Source organism: Sparus aurata, chromosome 18, assembly GCF_900880675.1.
Source record: "Sparus aurata chromosome 18, fSpaAur1.1, whole genome shotgun sequence".
Classification (NCBI taxonomy): Eukaryota; Metazoa; Chordata; class Actinopteri; order Spariformes; family Sparidae; genus Sparus; species Sparus aurata.
The window spans coordinates 6604612-6630577 of record NC_044204.1 but is presented as its reverse complement, the minus strand read 5'-3'; the positions used below and the strand labels follow the sequence as shown (position 1 = coordinate 6630577).

The following is a 25966-nucleotide window of genomic DNA, read 5'->3' as shown; positions in this document are numbered from 1 at the left end:
ATTGAGCACACGACCGTCCACATGTAGTCGCTTAACCCTTCAGGACACCCTGCGGTGCCAAATTTATGGGTGGACTGACTGACACAAAAGATGTGTCCTAACTTAGCACCTGACATTTACTCGTCAAAGCGCGTTTATTTCTGTAATCTGATCCAAACACACAGCAGCTCTCCAGCAATAATGCAGCAGCAGCCGCCCTCAACACTGACCTCGACGTATCACTTTTCCTTTTAACATCCTGCAACGGAAATCTCGAGACAGCAAGATGGAAGGGTTGAGTGTGCATACTCCAGTTTCAAGGAGTCCTCAGGTGTGGAGTTGGTTGCCAAGGACTCCTGGCTCCATAGCAACAGCAGGAGATTAGTGTGACGCCATCAACAGGCAGCGAGGCGACACATCCAGTCTGCTGCTGCTGCAACTGCCGAGATGGTGTCTGGAAAACAAGGTAAACCTGCAACCTTAATGTGCAACACAGTCTTCAAAAGAGTGCTATTTGTTATATTCAGTCTAATTTGTTAAGTTGTTTATTCTTACAGGGATTCAGCCCCGATTTGGTCCAACAAACAGGTGAAGTATCTAACATCATTTACATGAATTTCTTACAGTCCAATCCAGATGAGTGATATAAAATCATAATGGCTACTTTTGAGTCACTACTTAATATTTTCCAGTGTACTTGTTTATGTCTTTATGTTATTTGTCCTTTGTATACATTTCATAGTAATGTTTTTACTGTCTACTATGTGTCACATTATACATTTATGATTAGCTAAAGGTGATAAAGTAGAAACGTTACTGTTAGTCCCTTGATAAAGAATTAAATAGTTTAAAGAAACAGTTTGAAACGGATGTTATGGATAAATGGTTGGAACGGATATTTAAAAGTCATCAGCATATTTGAAATGGTGATCTCAAAGTAACAAATGTTTTGAAACAGGTACATATTCTAAAATAGGGTTGATAATGATAATAATAATAAATAAAAATAAATGAATAAATAAAATTCACAAATCAGCTGAACAGTTATAATGCTTAACTGAAACAGAATAGCTAAAAGTGATGAATTAACAGTTGAAATAGGCTGATTTGCTAAGTGACGAATAATCAATTAAAATAGTTGAAAGCATCAGATTAACGGTTGAAGTAGCTAAAAGAGACACTAAAAACAATTTCCTCAAAATTGAAATAGATTAAAGTAACAGATTTGCTAATAGTTGAAATATCTTAAAGTGACAGTTGAAATAGTCAGATAATTGAAATAATTTGTTAAAGGTATCATAATAGTTGACATGGCTAGCTAAAAGTATCATATTGGCTAACAGTTGAACTAGTTAACTAAAAGTATTTAATCATTAGTTGAAATTGCTAAAAGTGACAGTTGAAATAGTTAGCTAACATTGGAAATGGCTAAAAGTGGTGGATTAACAATTAGAATAGGCTAGTTAGCTGAGTGATGAATTATCAGTTGAAATAGTTAGCTAAAAGTATTTGATTAGCATTTGATATAGCTCAAAGTGACAGTTGAAACATCCAGCAAACAGCTGAAAGGCTAGCTGCTTAGCTGACGCATTACAATGTGTAATGAACAAAACATGATATGTTTATACAGGCTGTTGCCTCTTAATGATAAATAGAGGATGTGTGAAGTGTATTTTATTAGCATCTCCTTGATGGGCCACAATGAAAAATACAAAAAAAAGTCTAAAAGCTCAAGGCAAAAATCTCAAATGTTCTCTTTTGGACAGTTCTGCCAAATGAAAACCCTATTTCATGAAAATCTCCAGCACACAGATAAACTTTGACAGTTGTGACTTTACATTTGATTGGTGGTCACAGTGAGGTTTAGAATCTGAAGCCAACATTTCAGCTGACGAGTAAGACCAGTTTTAGAACGTCACAGTGCTGCCAACAAAGAAGAAACTCCTCAACAGAGACAGGAAACCCGCTGAGTGATTGCATGTTCCCCCTGGGCCTACAGTCTCTGAATTACACTCAGTAACGCTGATTTCAGTTTTTTGTTTTTTTTGGGGGTCGGGAATGTTATTTGGCAGAATCCTGGAGCTGGCGCAGCACAAAACTTCAAAAACAGTTTGGGCCACAACTCCTTGGTGAGTAGCTGAGTCATACAAAGTTTTCTTTTTGATTAAAATCAGATTTTCTTTCTTGCATATGTAAAACAAACACAGCATTCCTGATACCACACAAAGCATCGCAGTGACCTCGGCTCATTATATGTTCAGTTTTCACAGTCCAGATGTTACATCATATGAAATTGCATGTTTGTTCATTGATCTAGTGTGAAATTGCCTCAAGAATTCAGGAGCCTCTGTGGTCGGTGTTTCCTTCCCTGAGTGCAATTTTCTAAACTACGTAATTAAATACAGACGTCTGGCACGCTTTGGCTGTTTGGTCAAAAGGACAAAACAATGGAGGAATGAACAGAGGTCTCTTTTGATTAAAAGTGTCTTTCTTCCATTTGGTAAATATTGAAAAGTTGGAAATGTTTATTGTGCTTCTACACCAACATTTTCATCACGTCTCCTTATTGGAAACTTTGAATCTTTTCATTGATCAGTGTGAAGCTGAGCTGGGGCAACCAGCAGCCAATATGGCCCGTCTCTGCTTCAGCGCTCGGAGCTGTTCCAAGCCCAAGAATCCAATACCTATCCAGGCACAAAAGAGACTTCTCAGCAAGGGAGGACCACCGGAGGTAACTGTAACCTGTCTGCACCCCGAACATTATTGATGACTCCATTGCAAAAGAGATGGGGGGGGGGGGGGGGGGGCTGTTTGTGTACACAAGCTTTTTATGTTGTGCTTCATCGACATATTCGAGGACATGTTTGCAAAGCTGAGGGGTAATGATTTGATGCTCTTTGGCACGGAGTTGATTCAGGAAACTGCAAAGTGATGTTCAGGACTGATGCCAGTTGCATACCGATTAGAGGCGATCGCCCCCTGAGAGCCGTCAGGCTAGTGCATGAGAGGCTGTGACGGTAGTTACAGCTGCAGGGGCTTTCATTGTGAGAGTGTTTGTTGTTTACCCACGTCAGCTGTCAGATTAAAAGCACAGTATCATGCAGTGAAATTCAATCAGAAGCCCACGCAGGAAGTGCACCTCCCAGAACCAATGACAGTCATTTACTGTAACCGAAGATGACACTTGTCACCTGCAGGTTTGGTTCATAAGAGATTCACAATATAGGCTATTGAATACATACAGCATGTGTATGTTGGCTTGTTTTGTATTGGTAAGGTTGAATACTGAGTTAAATTTGTGGTAAATGTATGTCTGAGGCCTGATGATTACACTTATGTTCCACATCTAATCACATCACCCTGCAGTCAAGAGGTCTTGTCCATTGGGTTAATTTCTAATCTGATTACGTTACTGACTGTCTGGTTCTGCTCCGCTAGCGTAACGTGAAAACAAATATCCCAATATGGCTGGTGCTATGCCTCAGTGGCGAATATGTGTGGATAAAAAGAGGGTATGCTAGGTGGGGGCTTGTTATTTGAGACATTTATTTGAAGGATAAATGCCTTGAGAACACATTTACATTCACACACACACAGACTAAAGCTCTTCAAGATGTAGCAGCAAAATGTGCACGGTAAATGTACTCAGAACCGTGCAAAGCTATATAAATAGTTCAGTATAATTATTACATTTTACACAGTGTTTTTATTTAAATCTTTTAACACCAAGAGCTAAAGCTTTATCAGTCATATACTATTCTGCATATCTTAACGTACACAATAACTGTTGTAAACAAAAACAAAAAATAGGAAATAAAACAAGAATGCACATCCTGTTTTTACAGATGGTCTATACGAACTTGAGTAAATTACTTCATAGTACATAGAGGAAAAGGTCTACGTGTTTTAACAATCATCCATCTTCACTCATCAAAACCTTATAAACTACAGGTTAGGAACATTTTTGTTGTGAAATGTGAACATATCAGTTATCAGCCCGAAGCCTTTTGCTTCTTACTGACAGTGTAAATCTTGAATAGATCTCAAAAATAAACTTTCAATTTAAAAAAAAAAAAAGCTGAACCTTTATCTCAAACTGTTGCACACTGTGGTTTTATGTGCATCTCCAGACAGACAATGGAGGTATTTTCAGCAAGAGTGAGCCAAAACTGAACGCGACAACAATGCTCGTTAGCCCTTACTTTCATAGTTGATTTGGTCTCAGATTTGTTGACAATAAGCCAAATATAGATTATCACCAGTCTCGGAACTTGAATCACTCAGGAAGGATTTTGCAGAGATGCGACATTCCTCAAGCATTTTCCTCATTTTGACTATTAAAGATCAAAACAATGAGTCACAAATGACTTTGTCAGCAGGGAGCATTTGACCTTTTTGCTGCGTGTCCTCTCTATGTCTCAACTGAACGTTTAACAAATTGAAATGTTTTGTGATTCCAGAGGATTTTCCTCTCATACCTCCGTCATCAGCCACGCACAAAACGTATCCATTGTTCTGCACCCCCTCCTCCTCCTTCTCCCAGTCTGGCTGAAGACATTCTTTTGTCCTCGTCACACAACACAACATATAATGGACGTGGTAATAGCTTCCATTTTCCTGCAGGATGGAGGAGGAGGCGGCGAGCTTCTTCAGGAAGACCCAGCGTCCTTCCTCCAGGGCGTCCCAGTACGAGCACATTGTCCGCCTTTCAACGCCCAGAACCAGGAGCCGCAGCTCCCAGGAAGCAGGGTAAAAGCCTCATTAGACATCAAACACAGAAAATAAAGTGAGAACCACGCAAACACAGGTTAAATGGGTGTTTGGATGTCCACTATGTGAGCAGAAGTTTGGAGTCTCAGTAAGCTGAAACCGGTGTAAGAGCTTTTTCTGGTGCTGGTGTAAATACTCAACATCGTTACATAAGTTGTTTAATTTGACACGTCAAATCAGTTGATAGGTTAAATTGAAAAGACAATTACTGAATTACTGTAAATATTTCCTCATCTTCAAGTGATAAACACTGGCTCTACTTAGTAAAGTTTACATTTAGCTATGCCTCCAGCAAGAAACCGCCATCAAAAAGCCACTCATAGCCACAAGTAATGCTCAGAACAGCACCAAACTTCAGCAACAGTACAAATAGGGTCCCAGCATATAGTTCGAGTCATCAAACATCTTTTTTTTTTAGAAACATAATTACAAATCATTACAAGTGTTGCTTTAAACATAAGACATGTGCACAGTATCTCCACCAGCGTCACGAGTGAAGTTTCTGTTTTAGAGATTACCCTCCAGTAGACCTCCATGTCAGTAGATCTTGACAGATTTGTGACTCAAACTCCAACGCTTTTTATTCTCCCTCAGTGAGTCCCTGCACAAACCAAAGTCTAGAATTTAATCACAGCAGAATGTAGCATATCATAGAGTTAAATATGAGAAGGCTGCGGTCCAACGCTAATGTCTCCCCGCTGCATGAGGAAGCCAACGTTTGGACATCTGTTATTTCAGTGTCAGACTGTGGGAGAGCGAGGAGTCGAGACAATAGAGCTTATTGTCCAAAGTTCAGGACCCCTGGGACGCTCACAGACAGCCGCGGAAGTCTTTTTATAAATCCTGAACGCAGCAGCAGAACATGTTGGGCACAGAGACAGATTTATACAGGCTTTACTGAAGTCAATACACAAAATGAATATTTGTTTTGGGGATTTGAATAGAAGTCACTGCACGATTGCTGTTTTAATACCACGCACAAAAACTAACAGTCATCAGCAGTCGAAACTTAATCCTCCCATCAAGTCGCTCCGAAAAACAACACAAAAAAGCAAAATAAATAAATGAAGCAGACAAAAGACAAGACGGCATGAGCCATGTGGCAGACGAAAGGCAAATTCTTTTTCTTCTCAAATTAGACACATGGGCCCTCACAGGGGAATAGAAGTGTCTACCTTGACAAAATGAAGGTTTTGTTTTTTACCCTTTTACCCTTTCGTGTTGCAAATCTCTTTATCTATAAAACGCGTCCTTGCAAAATGAGACATTTGCTGTAAAGGGAAGTAAAATAATATACTCAAATACTGAAGCAACAGCCAATTGTGTTGTAGTTCAACTATGAACCAGTCAATGACTCCGTTAACAGCCCAACATTTCCACAAAATCACAGATCAATTGAAACTGAATGTTTCTTTAGGTTTATTTCTATTTCTCTCTTGTCACAACACTGTGGGTTTTTTGGGGTTTTTTTGTCTTTTTTTAATAAATCACATCAAATCAGTTTTATTTATATCGCCAAAAATCACAATCACATTTCCTTAGTGGGCTTTACAGACTGTTCAGTGAACGCCATCCTCTGTCCTTAGGCACTCGATTCAAGTGAGGAAAAACTTGCCATGTTGAGAAATCTTCGAAGAGAGGCTTATAGTTTGGACTCATCTTGTTCTAGGCTGTTAAACTCTTGTTACTTTCTTGGCCTTTTTTCCTTTATTGGGTAGCTGGAGTATTGCATTTTCATGGTGTCCATCTTAACCACAGTGACACAAGGACTTCCCATCTCTGGTACATATTCTAAACCTCAAGCCCACTAATGTACGTTTGACTGTTTTCGAAGGATAAGTGGCCTTCTGTCAAGTATATTCACTGCAGATGTGATTCAAATGTACTTCCATCACAGTGTCTAGACACAAAATGTTGCATGGAGCTGTACCACAGAGTGATGTCAGTGGAGGTTTTGAGGATCTCTTCGGAGTAAACACGTAACTTTACAAGAAAAGTCATTTGCGAAGACAAAGACAGCTCAATCACACACAAACCACTTGAATCTTTACACGTTTATTTCCAGCAGTACATTTAAAGGTCTTTCTTTGGCTCCCACAGGCCTCCTCACACAACTCAGTGTGAGAGGAACTGTCCCATCTGGCACGTTGACCCCAAACTGAAAACTGCTGTGGTCACACTGCGACTGCTGCAGCTCTCCAACCCCAAACTAAACCACCCAGACTTCCAGAGCAACAGACAGGTACCATCCTAGAGAGAGAAAACCAGCTGGCCATGCTAATCGGTAATGTCAGCTGATGGCACGCATCAGTGTTGTTCCACTGATTAAACAGGATTTGGAATGGACCTAAATAGAGTGGATTGTTGACCTTGTCAGTTTGTGTCATTGTTAAAAGAAGCTTTCAGCTTCTTTAATGTGATTGCGATGTCAAAATCCTCCACAGTTTCAACCCAGCCGCAAGAAAAAAAACTGACCATTTAGCAAAATGTGCTGCTTTGGCTCTGATGCAGCTTGCAATCTGCAGAGTGACGAGCTCTGCTGTACAGATTGTGATTTTTGATATTGATCTCTATAAATAACATTAACTTCATGTCCTCATGTTTCAAGGAACGCATTCAGAGTCTGGATTTCCTTCCGTCTGTTTGTGCTCCACAGAGTGTTGAATCCATCGCCTCCTTTGCTCATAAGTCAGCTCAGATCTCTCAGCAACTGGTCCAGCTGTCACTGCCCAGACTGAAGCAGAGCAACATCTGCAGCGACCTCGGACGCCCAGAGGAAACCATCTGGACCGTAAGTGCACCTACAAGTAGCTCACTTTATTATTTATTGCTCCAATTTAGTTTGAACGAATGAAATAAGGACTCAGAATTCCTGAATTCTACTTGTGGAGAACTTTCTTTGATGAAACAAACATCTGGCTGTGCACTAACATCACAGACTTTTCACATGTCAAATAGTTCTTTCAATTATCAGAGGAATTTTGCGATCTCTGTAGTCGAAATAGCTACTCAATGGATTTATAGTCGTTTGATGGATCAAACACAAACAGACGGAAACAAGTATGTTGACGAAAGATCATTTGCTTGAATGGCAGCAAAATGATTAAGATCTTTCAAGAGTTTGGCTGTGTCGGTTCTATAAATATATCCCAAATATCTGAATCTGTGAAATCAGGTTCCGAGGGCAGCGGCGAGAGCCACGACAAGCGCTCGTATTGAAACGCTGGCGACACCCAAACAGCTCTCCAAGGACTACATCCCTCCCAAAGAGCCAGAGTGGAGCCGAGGAAACGTCCAGTCCATCTGAACTGCATCCGTCAACGTCTCAACCGCTGTTTGTTTACATGCCAGTTTCGCGGTTTCTGTCGGAGTGCTCGCCGCACTATGTCCAGGTTTCTCTAAACTGGGATATGATGTTTACATTCTGACTCGTAACCAGGAAACTACAACACATGTAAACGCACAATGTTTAAAGTTCTTTTGAGGTGACGGTCACGATAAAGCTTTTGTTTGCTGAGGAAAAAAGATGGTAGAGTAGTTTGTCGAGTTTCAGCAATGAAATAAAACACGGGAAACGGGGAAAGACCTTCATCTAGCTGCAAACGCCAAACCAACGAAAGACAAATCCAGATAAGCAAAGACAGCAGAATTTGGTGACAGGATCTAAATGACAGCATGGAAATAAACTAAAAACAGATCATTGTAAATTGTAAGAATGATAAGAATTCCTACATTTTTAGAAAACAACGCTAAAAGACTATAAAAGTCCATTTGAGACATCTGGGGGAGAAATGTGAGTAACTCCAATTGTTCCATCTGTTTCTTAGCAGTTCTGTCATTCTGGTTGTTGGCTGATATAAATACCAATGAATAATGTCAGGAATAACGTTTCAGATCCGGAGCCGCTGTCTGAGTTATGATGTGATGATCGACAGGGTTTTTACTTTGCAGATCCTTACACACAAGACGGCGTCAATTCACAGGTTTTTGTTCAGTGGGTTGAACGTATTAAACGAGTTACTTCTCCATTGCGGCGACATGTCTTCTTCTTTGTCAGTTTCACTGTGTCTCTCTGAAGCAATCCAACCAGTTTCTGGTTTGAGGACAGATGTGAGTTTGTGCCCTGAGCGTTTTCTCACCATACAGATTTACCACCATACAGTGTGCATACATGTGCAGGGAGAGTGTGAGATAATGAACCAAAGCCTTTCAGAAGCTCAACCTTCTCCTGTTAGAGGTCACGATTGGTTAAAAAAAAAAATAATAATTACAATCTGGCCACAGTTTAGTTCACAAAGGGTGTCGGGGCCTCAGTTTGGAAATCCACTGTAATCCCATTTACACTGCTGCTGCCTGTAAGTGAGGCTCTGTACTGTGATTTGATTAGTCAGTGGCAGCCAGTGTTCGCTTTAGACCAGTGCAGGTTTGTGGCCCGACCCGGTCCGGCTAGACGTGAAAGGAGATTGAACCCACGTCCTGCTGGGAGGGTAATCTGGGATTAGCCTGCTCCGATAGTGTCCTGGGTCCGGACTGCAAGGAAGTGAGGAGGAGGTGGAGGGGAGAAAGCTGAGTCAAACAGGACAAACAAACATTTCTTAAAGGCAGAGATTTGGCTGAGTGTGACTTACTGTCAAATGACAGAGACAAAAGAATCTTTATTATCATTTACCATTTCAGACCAAAGATGGAGTCGATAAACACCCGTGATTACTGTAGAGCCATTTTACCTGGGAATGAGTCTTGATTGTACCCTTTCCCATTTAAGACACAAGCCAGATGTGGGTTGGTGTTGTTTATTTTCAATTTTTTTGGGCCAGTGAAAAAGGGTTTTTTGGTCCACTGTTCCCTTGTCATCAAACAGCTGCGAGATACAAATTAAATCAGGACCCAATCATCAACACATTGCTCTATAGCACGACTAGCGGTTGGCTATATTTAATCAATATTATGTAACTTTTTAACCTAAGTAGCCACTCCGCCCCCCCATCACTTGTTTCCACACAGTACATCTGACAAACTGTTACACACCTAGCATTTTCTATTCACGACAGTGCTGTTGCACAATTTCTAAATAATGTTGCTTTAAAGTGCAGTTTTGTCTTTTCCAAAACATAGACGCATCATTTCTGTGGTGAGAAAGAGTCACACAAGCTGTTCTTATGTGCTGTTTTTGTCCACCTATTTATGTGAGGGAAGTGATTCTTATTTCCTAGGATGGCATGTCCTGCCCTACCTATGATGGGTTTAATCTGGTATTCTTACTCTCACCTTAAACAATCATCAGTCCTCGTGCTTAAACCTTTGATAAAATGCTTCAGCTTTATGAAATCAAGATTTATTGCAGGGATGTTGGTTTACAGAATTAAGTAGGTGAGAAGTATCTATGAATAATAACATATAAAGTAGTTTGAACAATAGTTTGTATAGTTTTGAATAATAATCGTTTTCTTTAAAGCGAAACTCTCACCAAAAAGCAACCGAGGCTTTATTTGGGATTGAATATGAGTCCAACCTTCGTGTAAAAGCATAATTACGACGAAAGAGGCACTTTTAAGATTTACCGTAGTTTCGGTTTTGGGCACGTTAATTTTGAACGGGAGTGCTAGGGGCATGATACGCTAGCATCAAAATCGCTATTTTTAGAACACTAAGAAGGCTCGACACAACATGAAACTTTGCTCGTAGCATCACCAGGGTCGATCCCCAAGTGCGACCTGACAGGCACGCTTGAGGAGCGGTTCACCATTACTCTCCTGCCTGTCAGGTCGCACTCGGGGATCGACACTTTTTGCCTGCCATGACGGCGACGCGCAGGAGGTGCAGCAGCTAACGTGAGTAGTTCAAAAACCTTCTTTTTCATAAACTCTGTGTACACAAACAATGTTCTCAATGCTCTTGTTCATGAGTAGAGACCCTAGTGATGCTACAAGCAAAGTTTCATGTTGTGTCGAGCCTTCTTGGTGTTCTAAAAATAGCGATTTTGATGCTAGCGTATCATGCCCCTAGCTCTCCCGTTCAAAATTGACGTGCCCAAAACCAAACTACGGTAAATCTTTAAAGTGCCTCTTTCATCGTAATTATGCTTTTACACTAAGGTTTGACTCATATTCAATCCCAAATAAAGCCTCGGTTGCTTTTTGGCGAGAGTTTCGCTTTAAGTCAATCAACTGAGCATGAGTCCACAACATTTTGATAATAATTCAAATAACTATCAATCCATCATCTGAAACTGCTAATCCTTTTCAGTGTCACGAGGGGCTGGAGCTGACAGCAGGGTACACCAGTACACCACTGATGCTCATGGACAATTTGGAGTAACCATTGTACCTAACCTAACATTTTTTCTTTTGCATGTCTTTGAATTGTGGGAGGAAGCAACACTAAGACAGGGAGAGAGAACATGTAAACCCTGCGCAGAAAGGCCCTGCGCGAGCTAGGTTTCAAACCCACAACCTTCTTGCATTGGGGCAACAGCGCCAACCACTGCACCACTGTGCTGCCTTCAAAATAACTACTCGACAGTAAATGTCAAACACTCTCTAGTTATAACATCTGGAATGTCATTTCTGCTTTTCTCTCCTTTATAGTGCTGTACATTGAACATCTGCCAATATGAATATCGCCTTGGGACAAATTGGTATTGTTAAGAATGCTGATTTGCATTTTGGTATCAGGATGTTTCTTTCACTCCGTCCACACCCACATACTGTATATGCAAATGACTGTTACTAGTTGCAGTACAGATAATCAGCGGCTCAGTTTCACCTCCTTCTTTGCACTCAGCACTGTTAGTTCACTGTCTTACAGTCCGTGTTTTCTTCACACTCGTGCTGGCACAGAACATGTGACAAACGCGTTCTGTGCCAGCGGCTTCGCACAGGATGTTGTGCAGTCAGTCCACACCTTCTGTTAAACACAGGAAGTGGTAAAAAAAAAAAACCCAGTTCTCATCATCCTCCTGCTCTGTCAGATAAATACAGTCACTTAGCCTTAGTTTATGATATTCAGCATGACGTACAGGTGTTTTTAAAGGCTGTTCTAGTTTTGATACCTTCCCGCTTTACACCTGAGTGATATAAAAAAAAAATATTCAACAGAATTATCTCTGGTTGAATTTTTTGTTTGCATGGTGGAACTCTGCAAACAGCCGGGTCAGGGTGGAGCTGCAGGAACTCTCTCCAAACACACAAACCCCTTTTGCTAAACATTTCCTGAGCTGAGAGGACCTGGAAGCTGAAGCAGCGCTGTGCTCGATGCTGCTGTGGTTTGGAACTAGAACCGGTGCATCTGCTGGACTTCACTCTCCAAACTCAGTATTTACTTAATTAACCGCCATTTTTGCTGTGTGAGATGAGGTTTAACCAGAACAGACATATGGTTTTACTTTGGTTTATTCGTTTGAGGAAATGACCCAAGACTGGATGAACAGACGAGTGAAAAATGAGAATCTACAACGTGTCGACTTTTCAGGAGGAAAGAAATGTAATTAAAGGGACGGCAAGCATGTCGGAGTTTATGCAGAGGGTTGTCTGAAAGGCTTCCAGGGAGGTCGAATTTCAGTTTGAAAGCACTGAGTTGTTGACTAATAAATGAGATGCAGACTATTTTGATACTCCATTGATTTATTTGAGTACGTGGTAGTCAATATTTTATGATTCCAGCTTCTTAAATGTGAATATTTTCTGGTTTCTCTCCTCCTCTATGGCCTAGAGGCCTAACCCTAACTGAATATCTTTGGGTTGTGGACAAAACAAGACATTCGAGGCTTTGGGAACAGATTCTGAAGAAGTTGCGAGCAGATCAGGGTTCAGTATGTTCATGAAGAGGACTTTTCAAAAATCAAAACTTACTATGTACATGTAGGTGTGGATGGATCTGTTCTGGTTGTATTTTAATTTACAGAGTCAGTGTAGCACTTCCCAGGCCCTCACATATCCTCTCAGTGTTGATGTTTCCAAAGTCAACTTTGAACTGTGTTGACTTTCAAAACATCACCAGGGATTTTTTTATGGGAGTAGTGCGTGATGCTAAAACAAAATCAAGGAGGGTACTGTTTGAGGTATTTTATGTCATTAATAGCAGATGTTTGTCGAAGCCCGAGCCCCCTATTTAGTCTTATCTAAATAGTTTTCTCTCTTTTGTTTATGACTTGAGAGCTGGTGGGAGAAGAAAAGTTTTGCCAAAATAATCTTTATAAGTTACTTCATTATTTTCCCATCTGTGAAAAATGTGGGGGGGCGGTCATGTGTGAAATCGAGTGAAGTGTTATTGTAATACACATTTTGACCACAAGAGGTTCTAAATAGGACTGAAGTCATTCATGTTTTTGTCTAGGGGAGTTTTAATTTCCACAAGCCCACTTAACAAGATACATCGCTTGTGTGTTGGCAGGTTATGTAACATAATGTCTTTCTTTTGGCAAGGAATTGGTTATAATGGACCCTAATCTGCTAATAGGTTTTTTTTCTGAGTTTCACACAAAGTCTGAATTTCTCTGTTTTCTTTACAAAAAAAATGTTTTTTTATTTTCTTAAAATGAATTTTTCTCCATAAAAAAATATTTTTCTCTGATTTTTTTTTATTTTGCTCAGATTTTTTTTTTCTCTGAAAATCAACAAAAGACCAACTTTTCTTTCATTCTGTTTCACACGTGAGAAAAATCTTATCCTGACAGAAATGTTTCTTATGTTCTGCAATTTTTTTCCCCTGAAAACACTTCTTTTCTCTCTATTTCACACTTGGGGGGAAAAAGGAAACTTTTTTTTACTGTAAAGACAAATAAAAACTGTTGAAAGACAGTGCAATAAAAAGTCAGCCAACCATAGGGGAAGGCTCAGCGAGAAATCAGGAAATAATGATGAAATGATCAGTTCAGTGTCACATTAAGTGGAACAAACAGTCAGGTTGCACAAAGTGATGCAGACTGAGCCTGGCAGTTTCTAAATGGCAGATTCCTCGCAGCTCTTGCAGAGTGCTCTTAGCAACACACAAAACCAGACTCCATTCAAAGTCTGCGCACACTCTCATCAGCTCTTATGGCAAAACATCAGACACTCAATTCATCCTTTAACAAGAGTGAATCGAAGACGGAGAGAGCTGAGGAACATTTTCTGTCATATGTGATCAGATCAGGAAAGCAGGAACTTTTGTCTTCATAACCTCAAGATCTATTGTGAAAGTCTAACTGGACGTTACACGTTTATTATTGGTAACTTGACCAAAGCTGCCGTGTGTGACAAGCTGAGAATGTGTTGATTGATTTGAGTTGAAGGCGGAGGTCTATACAGATCTGGAGTACAAAAATCAAATGTCTGAAGATTTTCAGAAACTTTTACTGAAGTTCCACAACACTATCAACTTGCCATCTGTAGTGAGTGACCAATAAAGTCTTTGAAATAAAATATTGACATCAGCAATGAAATTAATATTTCTGCTGATAAGAAGACACACGATAATGTCCACCCAACATTTGTATTTTTTCGTATTTTGCCCTTCAAATGTGTACATTTCAAAAATAATCTTGTGTCTGCATGTGCTGTTGGGCCTCCATGATAAGACTGTTCACGACAAGAGAGTCTGAACGTTCTCATCATCTAGGTGGAAATACATTTGTGCATATAGGGTTATCAAAATAAAATGAGTTTGAGTATATCAGCACATCAGATATCAAATAAAAAATGTCAGTCGTTCATCTCTACTTTGTTAATTTTTGTTTCAAAACAGTGCAGGGCCAAACACCAGCTGGGGGAGAAACTGTTCAGTCATGTGTACTGAACCATAATCTGCCTAATGAGCTGCAGGAAGACGCACAACATCACGATCATGCTAACACTATAGGAGGCCCTAACAACCTGCCATATATTGATGTCACAGTTAACCTATGTACAGTGTTAAGAAATCAAAAATGATGATGTATGAGCAAGTAGAGGGGCAGGGTGTGGCATCAAATGTGTTTTGAGCTTGAGCAACTGTGTGTGCACACACTGCAAACAAATATGCTTGTTTTTCAGATGAACAGAGGAAAACAGCCACCGGCTCAGGAAACAGACACCACTGTGTGTGTGTGTGTGTGTGTGTGTGTGTGTGTGTGTGTGTGAGTGTGTGAGTGCATGAGCTGCCAGTGTAAACACCCCCGTTAAAAGGCAGAGTGTGTGTGTTTTATGAGCAGTTGAACTACCTGTTGGCTCTGTGTTGGTTTCTGTCAAACTGGCCGTGCAGATGGGTTCCCACAGCCCCACAGAGTGTTTTCACTCCAGGCTCTTTGGCAGGACACATCATCCTCTCTCTCTCTCTCTCTCTCTCTCCCTCCCACCTTCTTCAGTCTCCTCTCACACACAAACACACACACATGCACAGGTCAGGATTTATTTTCTGTCCTGTGAGATGAGCAGCTGTAAACCCTCCCGCGTCACTCGCTTCAACCTGGGTGTTCTTATTCCAGGACAAATTTGACCTAACTTAATCGTCCAATAAACATCTATTACTGGTTCATTCTCACAGTATTTGGTCAAACTGCTTCAGACTTTTCTTCCCAATTGCCTGCAAACTTACCTCACTTGTTTCTGTTGTAAATACCAACTTCCTTCATGTTACATAATTCACTAAACTAAACATGTCTCTCACCTCTGTCGTGCTCCTGGTAGTCTCCAAACTGACCTCTCATTCCTTTATTTGACTCATTTCTGGCAGCTTAAGAAAGAAGCCCTCATCTGTTTTTTTTTCCAAAGGGCTGACAGCAAAACCTGACCTTTTTTATATCAACCAAATATATATCTAAATGACATCACATTCTCTACATTTTACCAACGTTTCTTAAGTAAATGCCAGATCCTGATCAGCATCGCTTTTTAGTTAATGAAAGTAAACTCAGAAGAGTGGCAAACTTTGAGTACACTACTAGTTTTTATACTAGTACTGCTACACTGTTAGGCTACTTGTTATGTATGTGTATTTCACTTTTTAATCTATTAAATCATACCTTTCATAAGTGGATCTCAGCCAAAAGATGAAGTAAAAGAATATCAAAAATAAAAAACACTTGGATTTTTCAGTGTACTGTTAGTATGAACACGGTAAACAACTTTCTTTTCGTTTAAAATCTTATTTTTATCTTATTTTTTATTATTATTTTTTATTTTTGACGTCAAATTTCTCTGCTGTTAAAAAAAAAACAACAAAAAAAAACCCACAGAAAATCTGTTACAGGCGTTGAGCTCTCTCCCACTGGCAGCTGAGATCACATCCTTTTTTTAAATGAGAGCGGTCACGGAGAAAAAGAGGACAATGAAGTGACATCACCTGTCATTTGTTTAGCCCGTGATGCTCAGCCGGCTCACAAGTCCACCCTCTCCCTCCCTCCCTCCCTCCCTCCCTCCCTCCCTCCCTCCCTCCTGTGCTACTGGACTTCTTCCAGATTTGTCCCTGAAAGTTCCTGGACAGTCGCCGCTGATTCCAGCAGCGTCTATTGTGATCGCAGCGTTTCCTTACAACTTTTATATACCCGGCGTCCAGCCCCGCTCCCTGCTGACAGACACAGATGTAAACAAAGCCTGAAAACAAAAGCACACTGTCCCCAAAACCCCCCCACCCTCTCTGAACTCCATCCCACCATTGTATAACCCCGCTTCCTCAGTGAATTTCGAACCGCAGGCGTACAGTACGGCGGCCTCAAAGCACACTCGAGTCGTTTCAACTCATAATAACAATATGTTTATTTCTGTAAACATGGCGGTTATATTGGCAGCAACACAAACACCTTCACATAACGTACAGAAAGTTCAAATAGCTTCATAGATACAAAAAGAGAGATCGACGGGTGGTGGGTTCAGTTTGTCCAGGAGAAACAGGGTCAGCTCAGAGCTTCAGGCTTCCAGCAGAGTCTTCAGTCCAACACTGATCCGTGTTTAGCTGGAAGACCCTCCGCCTTCCTCCACTGTTCGTTGCGATGCTTGAACCATTCCTGGAGAAAACAAGAAAGACAGAGTGGAGGGAGGTGTGAAAAAACAGTGAACAGCAGTTTTTTTTTTGGTCGCCTGAAACACGAGAGCAATGAGGTAACTGGTCCGGCGGACATGAATACTCCTGAGAAGTTACACAGGTGGAGTTGAATGATTTGAACAAAATACCGGGCTCTCCAGATTAATTGTTATACTTTCCTCATCCTCAGGCGACAAGTTATATTTACATACGGAGCAATTATTTGAAGGCAACCTAATATTTTTGTTTACATGCGCTGTTATTGAGAGTATTTAAGCTTGACACATGATACACTACAACAACTGCAGTACTGCTCATGTGGAACTTGAAGACCTGTGAAATGTTTCAACCGTCTGTGATAGTTTGTTTTGAGGTCACTTGACCATTGTGGCCACCAGCCTTGATGTTACATCAATGCCTATATGGAGCTGCCATGACATGCTTGGAGAAAGGAATAGTTTAGGAAGTAGAGGAACTATATCAGTCTAATATCTCTGCAATACGATGCTGTAGTCAGAACATGATAGCCAAAATCCCCAAAGCCCAAAAATAGCCCAAAATTTTCATAACATTAACAGAGAACCTGCACACTTCCAGCCGCTAAGAGGCTACTTGGCCTTAGTGTGTTAGCAAACTAACAATGTCACGAACAGTGTGTTAGTCACTAAATAACGTAGGCCTTCTATACCGCGAGTATGTTAACATGGCTAAAGTTAGCATGCGAGCAGCTATTAAATTAGACATTTACGATGAAGCCTACTATGTTTTCCAGCTTGCAAATCTAGCATTAGATGTTAACAACCATATAAGCTATGTTGTGGTTTAGCTTGAGTACATTAGTGCATCAAAAATCCATGTTAATTGCTATTGAATTTAATATGTTGACATTTTGCATGTAACATTTAGCATTCCAGCATTAGCATGATAACATCGATCTAACATTAACATGTTGACATCCATGAAACAAGTGACTACTGAATTTAAAATTTACTAACATTTAGCATTTAACATATCTTTTGCATTCCAACATTAGCACGTTAACATCCACACACAGCTACTGAAGTTAGCATATGCTAGGATTCAGCATGTGACATGTTAGCATGGAAACAAGCTATTTCATCATAATATACAAAAACTTAGCATGTGACATGTTAGCATGGAAACAAGCTATTTTACTTTAAATATGGTAAGGTTGAGCATGTAACATTTTAGCCTTGAAACAAGCTACTTCATTTAACAGATGCTAACGTGATTTCATTTTAAATATGCTAACATCTAACATACATTTTGCATGTTAGCATGTTAATGTCTGTGCATCAGTAGGCTACAGAGAAATGTAACATTTAAATTTGACATTCGCTGACATTTAGCATGTAACATTGAGTACTTTTACATTCCAATGTAAGCATGTTAACTACAACATGCAAGCAGCTATTGAATGTAACATTTTAGCTTGTAACCTTTAGCAAATATGCATGCTGCCATTAGCTAGTTAACATTTTTACAATACAATCAGTAGCCTAAAATGTAGCTACTAATGTGTAGTTAAAATTAGTGTGACTACAGTGGACACATTAGCATGCTAATGCTTAGCATGTAACAATAAGCTATTTGTAGGATATCATACAAAGGATGCTTAAGAGATGTTAGAAAAACATTTACTGGATAGCTGAAACCTCTGTTTAGGCATCTAAACTACTGACTTTACCTAGAATTAAGTTTTGTTCAGGTTAGATAATGAGAAGGTTTGAGGTTTTTTCCAGTCTGAGTTGATGGTCTGTTAGCATCATCGATCTTCACACCAGCTGTTTTTAGTTTTTCTGTTTTTGTTTGTTATTTCTGTGTTTGCAGTGCAGTCATTCATCAACACACAAAAATCCCAAATATAAAATCTATGATTAAAAGGGTCATTAAATGTAGCTATGTTCCTCTCATTACCTCCACGAGGACACAGTCACATTTCTTGGTGCATGTAAATGTGGTCGCTGACTCATTCCGACACAGCAGTGACCCTGAGGCTAAGTCCTATCAGAGAAACCGCAAAAGAGGAATGTTTCCATTTTATTAAATAAGAGAATGTTGGACTGACTGGGTCTGATCCAGTTCCCTGCGAAAGACGACTGATCTCTGATGGCCACACCAAACACTGCATCACTGAGCCTCTGACCAGATGATGACTGTGCCGAGTGCCTCGACACACACCCATGACCCGGCGCATTGCTGTTTTGCGGTATGTGTTGTCAGGGGATTCACAACAATGCTTACATCATCTCGATAACGCAGAGGGGAAAGGGAGGGATTCAGATCAGCGGCCTTAAGACACGAGACCCTGGCTGGCCGTGTGAGACATGCCTGGCAGGAGGGAAGGTTTCCACATTTTGTACCGAGAACACATGAGATTCTCATTTGCAGCCATCTGGGTTTGAGACTAAATCAATTCAAGAATTGGCTGTTCATGCTTAGCTCATCGTCAGATATTTCTAAGAGGAGCCAGTCTGTAAAGGCAGTTGTTTTTGAACTTTGTCTTGTTTCTGCTCTGTTTTCAAAGTGCAAAAGACCATGAGTGTCTTACAAAAGTGCACATGCCACTTCAGGACATTAATGGTGAAATTTATTATCCTGCTGACCCATACAATGCCGCTTGTGTCGTTTTTTTCCCCCTCTTGACTAGTTCTGGGTTACATAATGAGATCTTTCAAACTAGGCTCTACCTTTAGAGTCATTGACAGAAAAACAAATAAAACGGTCCGTGAAAGGAGCTCAAAGATGCCGCACAGAGACTGGAACACGTTGTAAATGGTGTTAATGTGAAACGGGGAGTGGCAGCCGGGGCGTGTTTCTTCAGCTAAACCTTCTCCAATGAGAGCTTTGTTAACAATCGCCGGGGGGAGAAAAGAAAAGCCACACATCAGCTGGAAATGAAGTCAGGTCTTTTGATGAGGGGCCAGACCTTCACCTCACCCTGGACCAGGCTTCCCCTGTCAGGTCGGCCCGGCTTCTCCCACCTTTGTACACTCTGAATGGAAACAGTCACTAACACTGGGGGAGGAATTAGGAAGCAGCAGCGTGCAGCTATCACGGCCTCTCTGGAGGCAGAAAAGGCTGATTTATGAAACTCAGTGGAGCCGGTCAGATCATTAAGCGCGTCTGCTGTTGTAGCAATGACAGGCTAACGACGGAGCTTGGCTGAAATAGTAGTTATTCAATAAAGCGGGTGTCTATCAAAGTCACAATCCTTTCTTATACGACCACCTCCTTGTGTTTCCACCTGTGTTTAATACAGGTGTGCTGCTGCACTCAGTTTAGCTAACTCTAGCTGCTAAAGCCTTGTTAGCTAGTTAGCTTCGGCTAGCAGAATTTTCACGGGCTGGATCTTGTCATGTTAGCGGGGGGGGGGGGGCGACAGTAGTGCTTACACCAATAACACTTTCAATCTTTACTAATATGATACTCAGATAAGTGAATATCAGAATGATTCAGCAATATTACACAAGACGGTGAGCTTTAACATCCTGTAGTTTTTGCTGCATGAGGTAAAACTTGAACCGTTACTGGTTCCAGCTTCTTAAATGTGACGTTTTGCTGCTTTACTTTGTTATTTATGCGGGTGAATGAAGAGTGTTAGGGTTTTGTTGGTTGGTTGGACAAAAGACACAATTTGATAAACATAAACATTTTTTCGACTTTTTCTGATGTTTTTATAGACTTTTATAGACTATAGAAAATAACCCGCAAATGAGTTTAAATGATCGTCAGCAGCCTCACATCTGAAGAAGCTGTAAATCGGCAACAGCATATTTTTAGGCTTCTGCCTCTGAGTTCTGTGATTTTGCTAAACAGCCAGTGTTCATAGGTGACACCTGCACTGCTACAAAACACTTCAGCTGATGTACCCGTTGACATGTGATCAGAGGAACTGCACACTGTTTCAGTGCCCTGGGAAATCTGGAGAAACTGGTTGGTGCGGTCAAAGTGGAAAAACCAGTGACAAGCCTGAGTGTGACAGTGAGTTATCTATTGATTAAATGTACTTGAATGAGCTCATGAAAAAGACACGTTCTCGACCATGTGATCGCTCTGTTAACCCGTCTGTCAGCCTCACGAACGAAAGCACGAGCAGAAATTTGCCAACGAAAACGAGCCCAGGGCTGCATCAACCCAAAGGACAGAATTTGCATGTAGGGTTTTACCTCCTGCGGAGTACAGCTAAACAAATAGTCTTGAAGAGGAAAACCACCTGAGTGACAAACACCATTTTTTTTAATTTAAAGCACGACAAATTGAAATTCTCAGAGTGTTTTCACAATGATGAGACACTCATAGGAATGCCGCTGGAGGCATCTGTGTAACTTCAGTTCCCTCTCAACATGCTGGTGGTTATCTGCCCTCTGAAGCTTCACATCTGGCTCCTGATGTGACAGTTGGACAGACTTTACAGTAGGTCCAAGACATTCCTCAGATAGAGGAGGAGGTGGGAGTGTTTACACGTGGGAGGGATTACATACCTTACATAGAAGTGATAATGGGATGTTTTGTATAATTGGCATTTGTTTCAACTCACTTCATGACTGTAACGACTAACTTTACAAATCGCTCTGTAGTGGCTCTTTTTGCTGCCGGAGCAGATGTGTTCCTGGTTTGATTTTAATAGTAACGTGTTTATTGATTAGCTCTGGAGCTGCGATGATCAACCTGTTTCTCATTTGGGGAAAGTTGCTGCTTTTCCTTGTAGAGCTGCAACAACGTGTCAACTTATCAACAGAAAAATAACGGATAAATTAATCGTGAAGAGTCATTTTTCATGCAAAAATGGCAAATAAAAGGCTGCAGCTGCTTTTTAGCCTCTAAAATAGTGAGAATTCATTGTTTTCTCAGTTTTATATCATATCAAATTGAATATCTTTTGGTTTTGGACTCATAAGCAAGACATTTAAAAGACATCACCTTGGATTTTGAGATACTGAGATGGACTTTTTGCACTATTTCATAAACAAAATGATGAATTGGTTAATCGAGAGAACTAGAACGGTCCTTAAACCTGATCATTTCCATCAAGATTCATGCATGATTCCCTGAAAATTAACCAAAATGTTGTGAATTGAACTGTCTCGCAATGTTAAAGAAAGTGAGAAGAAATTCACGGATCCGTCCCTTTATCTGGATCTACACTAAAAGTCAATGGGGTCTATGTTGAGACCCATCTGGAGACCCATGATCCATCCAAGTTTTGTGCAAATTTGTTGTAGTTTTGTAGTTTTTGAGAAATCCTGCTGACGAACCAACCAACCAACAAACAGACAAACAAATTTGAGTTTCAGATATTAACACTTTAGGACTGTAGGTTGGGCTGATTGCCGTCCCTAAGCGTCAGTATTTGCTGAGTGGGGAAGTTTTATAAATTGGGCCTTTGAATGCAAATGGCTCCTGATTTTTTCTCACTTTCAAACTTTGGCAAAAGACATTTTTAAGTTTTGGAGTCAGAGCAAACTCTTGCTGACGAATATGCGGTTGAAATCTCTGGAAAAAAGCTCACTAGCGGACTCAGAGTTAAGATTATTTTGTGAAAGGGCTGTTCCCAAGCTCCAACATTTTGCCTTTGTCTTTTCTCCTCACAGCTCAGTAAAAACGTTTCCCACATCCGACCAAATATGACAGCAGCAGAAACAATGAGCAGGGACGGCGACCTCATCACCAGCTACACAAACTTCAACAGCACGAGTGACGTCACAGTCACACCCTCACTGTTTGACCGACTGATGATCTTCCCCTAAGGTCCCCTCTATACACTTTAAGTCTCCCTGCGCAGATGAATCAGTGCTGAACGGACGTCCATCAGGAAACTCGACTGTGACTTCATCAGGAAAAACAACCTGGATTCTCTGTCAGTGCAGCAGCAGTTTCACATCACTCTTTTTTTTACCTTTAGATAAACAGATATACTTTTGTTTTTTCTTCTTATAAGTGTATGGTTATTTCTGGGAGGTATCAGTGGTAAAAAAAAAATAAAAAAAACTGCACTGACATTGTTTTTGTCAGTGCTGGTGAACTCGTTCAAAAATTGAGATGGACAGAAGTGACTGATTACATTTACTGTAGTTCACAAAAGCTTGTAAGTAGTTTACTCGAGTACTCTTGGACATTAAACTTGTACATCGCTTTATTTCAGAGCAAAACACTACTTTTTACTCCTCTGCTCGCAGCTTCACAAATAAAATATGTTCCATTGCAAGTTAGGTTTTCATCTTAAAACATGAGTTTCCCTCGGAGTGAAAGTCGTCCAATAGAAATAGTACCTGGGTGAAAAAGTCTGAAAGTATCTGAAGTTAAATGTACTAAGTACAGTATCAAAAGTGTTTCTCTGGCAATAAATATAGTGAAATACCAAGTACAAGTAAAAGTAAATTGTAGACAAAATACATATGTATATGTAGGGGACAGTGAGGAAAAGTAACTGAGTGTATTTACTCGAGTACTGTTCCTAATTACAATTTCAAGATACTTGATTATTTCTAATATTGTACTTCTTACTCCACTACTTTTCTTGTCCGACTTAAGTTACTAGTAACTTTGTAGATTTGGTTTAGTATCCCACAATTGCATTAACTACTACACCATTAAGTAATAGCAAAGATACAACTTTTCTGATCCCAGATCAGATGTTGAACCATCTTTACCAACTTCGATATCAAAAGAGATCAACACATTAAATACTCTGTTTCAAGTCAAAGTTATGCATTTAGACTTAAACTTAAGCAAAAGCACAAAAGTATCAGCATCAAAATAAAGTACCCAAAGTAAAATGACTCATACTGCGGAGAGGCATATTTCAGCCTCAGTACAGATGTGAGGACTTCCTCCACCTCTGGGCTGTACTGTGCACTATGGCTCGACTGATTATCAGATGCATCATTCAGCATTTTTCTGATTCTGTTTAAAAGTCGGATTGCAAATCAAAGAAATCAGTATCTTGTAACTAAAGTGATCCAATACATGTAGTGGACGTAAAGGTATAAAGTACCTTTTCATTTTACAACACTCCCATCACTGGCATGACCTGAATTCCCAATGAAAATACATGACAATACGTTAAATCATCTTAAAGTTTAAAGTGGTTCCAAAGGGAATAACAATAAATCAAAACGCTGTCTCACTTTTAATTATAATGGCATCGGGTTTGTACTCACTAGTGTTTCCTGCTCTGACAGTCCGCACTCCGCAGCGATCAGCATGAGCGTCGTCCCGTCCGGATGCCTGCTGCATTTACAGAAACTCTCCTCCAGAATTTTAGTCTGCTCCTCCGACAGATTCAGACACTCCAGCGCTTTAGTAGCCATATTCCCGTTTTCTTGAGTCAGTCCGGGGTTTTTAACAGTTCAGTTTCAGGTCCGGTGATGTGCGCACAGCTGGACGCACAGAGCGGAGAGGCACAGCGGTGCGCAGAGGACGCGGGGATGGAAACGCGTGGAGCGGCTGCGGCTCACTGGCAACTCGGAGAGCCTGTGTGTGTGCGGTGTGTGTGTGCGCGGGTGTGTGTGTGTGTGTGTGTGTGTGGAGGTTTTACTACTGTCAACAGAGGTACGTCATTAGGCCGTTCCCACCAGCCGGGCCCTCCCCCAAACACAGCTCCGAACACCGGAGCATTAAAGGAACATTCTGGAGGATGATCACAAACATCAAACTACTGACAGTCACTGGAAAATGATCAGGAATAAATCAAATCAGTTGATAAAGTGATGTAGGCCAACTACTTAAACAAATACATTACATTCCATACGAGGAAGTAAAGCAAAACAGCAAAACTGTAGGAGTTTTTATGAAGTCTTTCAAATTGTAATTAATATGATCTGTCTCAGGGTTATAACTGGAACTGTTCAAGCTGTAGAGTAATACTTTTTCCACCAGTTAAAAAAAAACCTGGAATAAAAAGCAACATATAATTAAGAAAAAAAAAGTATATGGTAAGTCATGACAAGGAAGACGTAGTTGCTGAGATATATATAAAAAAAAGTCATAATGACAAAAAAAAGTCATAATTATGAAAATAAATGCCATGAGAGATAAAAGTTCCAGTTGTGCTATAAAAACAGTACACATTAAAAAAAGTCATATTTATGAGAGAAAAAGTCAAAATTCAGGAAAACATTTTTTTAATTATGAGCTTTTAAAAAAAGATTCTTCTCATCATTTAGAATTTTTGGCTCATAATTATGACGACACATACAATAGGATTTTTTTTTTTCTATCATAAGTCATTTTTGATCGTTTTTTTTTTTGTTGTTGTTCTTTAACTGGCAGAAATGAGCTTCCATATTTTTGAGATTGGATTCAACTAAATTTGAAGCAACACTGCATAATATTCTGGACCAAGGCAGTTGGTTGTCGGGTCTGATTCAGTTTGGCTCATGGGCTGTGTGCTTCGTGCTAATGTTAGCCTCTGAAGAAGGCTGCTGCCACAGGTCTGTCCTCAGCTCAGGGGTTGTGTGCTTTGTGCTATATACAACTAAAAGTTGTCTTATTAGGCTGATGCTCTTACGCAGCAGGGAGAGTTTATGTTTATAAACTTTATCCACTCGCTGAACATGTCGACTGACTCCAAGAGAGCTCGGTAATTTGTGAGGCACCTATTCAAGCACGATTACTTAAATCATAACCCTCCTCAATCTGGTATATACACGCACCCTTGAAATGTTCTTCTCTCTGGTGAATGGTATTATGCTGTCTACACAATAATAAGTGGATTGTTTACAACCCTCACTGGACTCACTTTGATCGGAGAGATGCCGACTGCCGCGGGGAGTCCGCTGCAAAGGACAGATCCTGAACAAGCATGTTGAATTTCACAGGGTGGAAACAGTAAATACTGGTCTGATAACGCTCCCACAGCCTCAACACACGCTCAAAGTTCCTTTTGATGCTATCTTTGGATTTGATTAGACCCATAATTATGTGGTACTCTCACTGAAAGCTTGACTTAATCGACTGCAAAGCTTGCTGGGTGATTCCTACCGCCTGGATTTTGGTGGCAAATAAGATCTTGCCCACACAAACCCTCACAGAAATCCCACCAGTGACACAGACTGCACGCTTGGACAAGCTTTTTCAGATTGATTAATATCCTTTAATGCAGTCGTATTTGCACTATTGTTTAGGATGTAAGCTTTACCGTGCGTGCTCAGTCTTTTCAGGTGCGTTTGGAACCATTTCTTCACATTCTGGTGGGTTTTTATCCTGAAGTTTGATT

At 40.4% G+C, this 25966-nt stretch overlaps 2 protein-coding genes across 3 annotated transcripts; one reads left to right on the top strand and one right to left on the bottom strand.

Moving 5' to 3' along the window:
* Positions 1-116: 116 nt before the first annotated feature.
* Positions 117-22908, top strand: spmap2l (sperm microtubule associated protein 2 like). Of its 2 annotated transcripts, none has more exons than XM_030396799.1 (8): positions 117-445; positions 537-567; positions 2052-2108; positions 2576-2710; positions 4603-4728; positions 6850-6991; positions 7406-7540; positions 22341-22908. In XM_030396799.1, exons 1-8 carry the CDS (start codon positions 427-429, stop codon positions 22494-22496), a joined length of 801 nt encoding a protein of 266 aa, XP_030252659.1. In that variant the 5' UTR covers positions 117-426; the 3' UTR covers positions 22497-22908. The 2 variants fall into 2 exon arrangements, with proteins under 2 accessions (XP_030252659.1, XP_030252660.1); XM_030396800.1 differs by lacking the exon at positions 22341-22908 and adding an exon at positions 7925-8777.
* Positions 16436-24258, bottom strand: hopx (HOP homeobox). The gene is made up of 2 exons (XM_030396802.1): positions 23910-24258; positions 16436-16708 (listed from the first exon to the last, which is right to left on the bottom strand). The coding sequence occupies exons 1-2, from the start codon at positions 24057-24059 to the stop codon at positions 16631-16633; spliced, it is 228 nt and encodes a 75-aa protein (XP_030252662.1). The 5' UTR covers positions 24060-24258; the 3' UTR covers positions 16436-16630.
* Positions 24259-25966: the final 1708 nt, after the last annotated feature.

Coding starts and splice junctions, on each gene's coding strand:
- hopx (XM_030396802.1), bottom strand. CDS start 24,059: ATGGCTACTAAAGCGCTGGAGTGTCTGAATCTGTCGGAGGAGCAGACT. Junction 16,709..23,909: donor TGTCAGAGCAGGAAACACTA/GTGAGTACAAAC, acceptor TGTTTTCTCCAG/GAATGGTTCAAGCATCGCAA.
- spmap2l (XM_030396799.1), top strand. Junction 2,711..4,602: donor GCAAGGGAGGACCACCGGAG/GTAACTGTAACC, acceptor ATTTTCCTGCAG/GATGGAGGAGGAGGCGGCGA. Junction 7,541..22,340: donor CAGAGGAAACCATCTGGACC/GTAAGTGCACCT, acceptor TTCTCCTCACAG/CTCAGTAAAAACGTTTCCCA.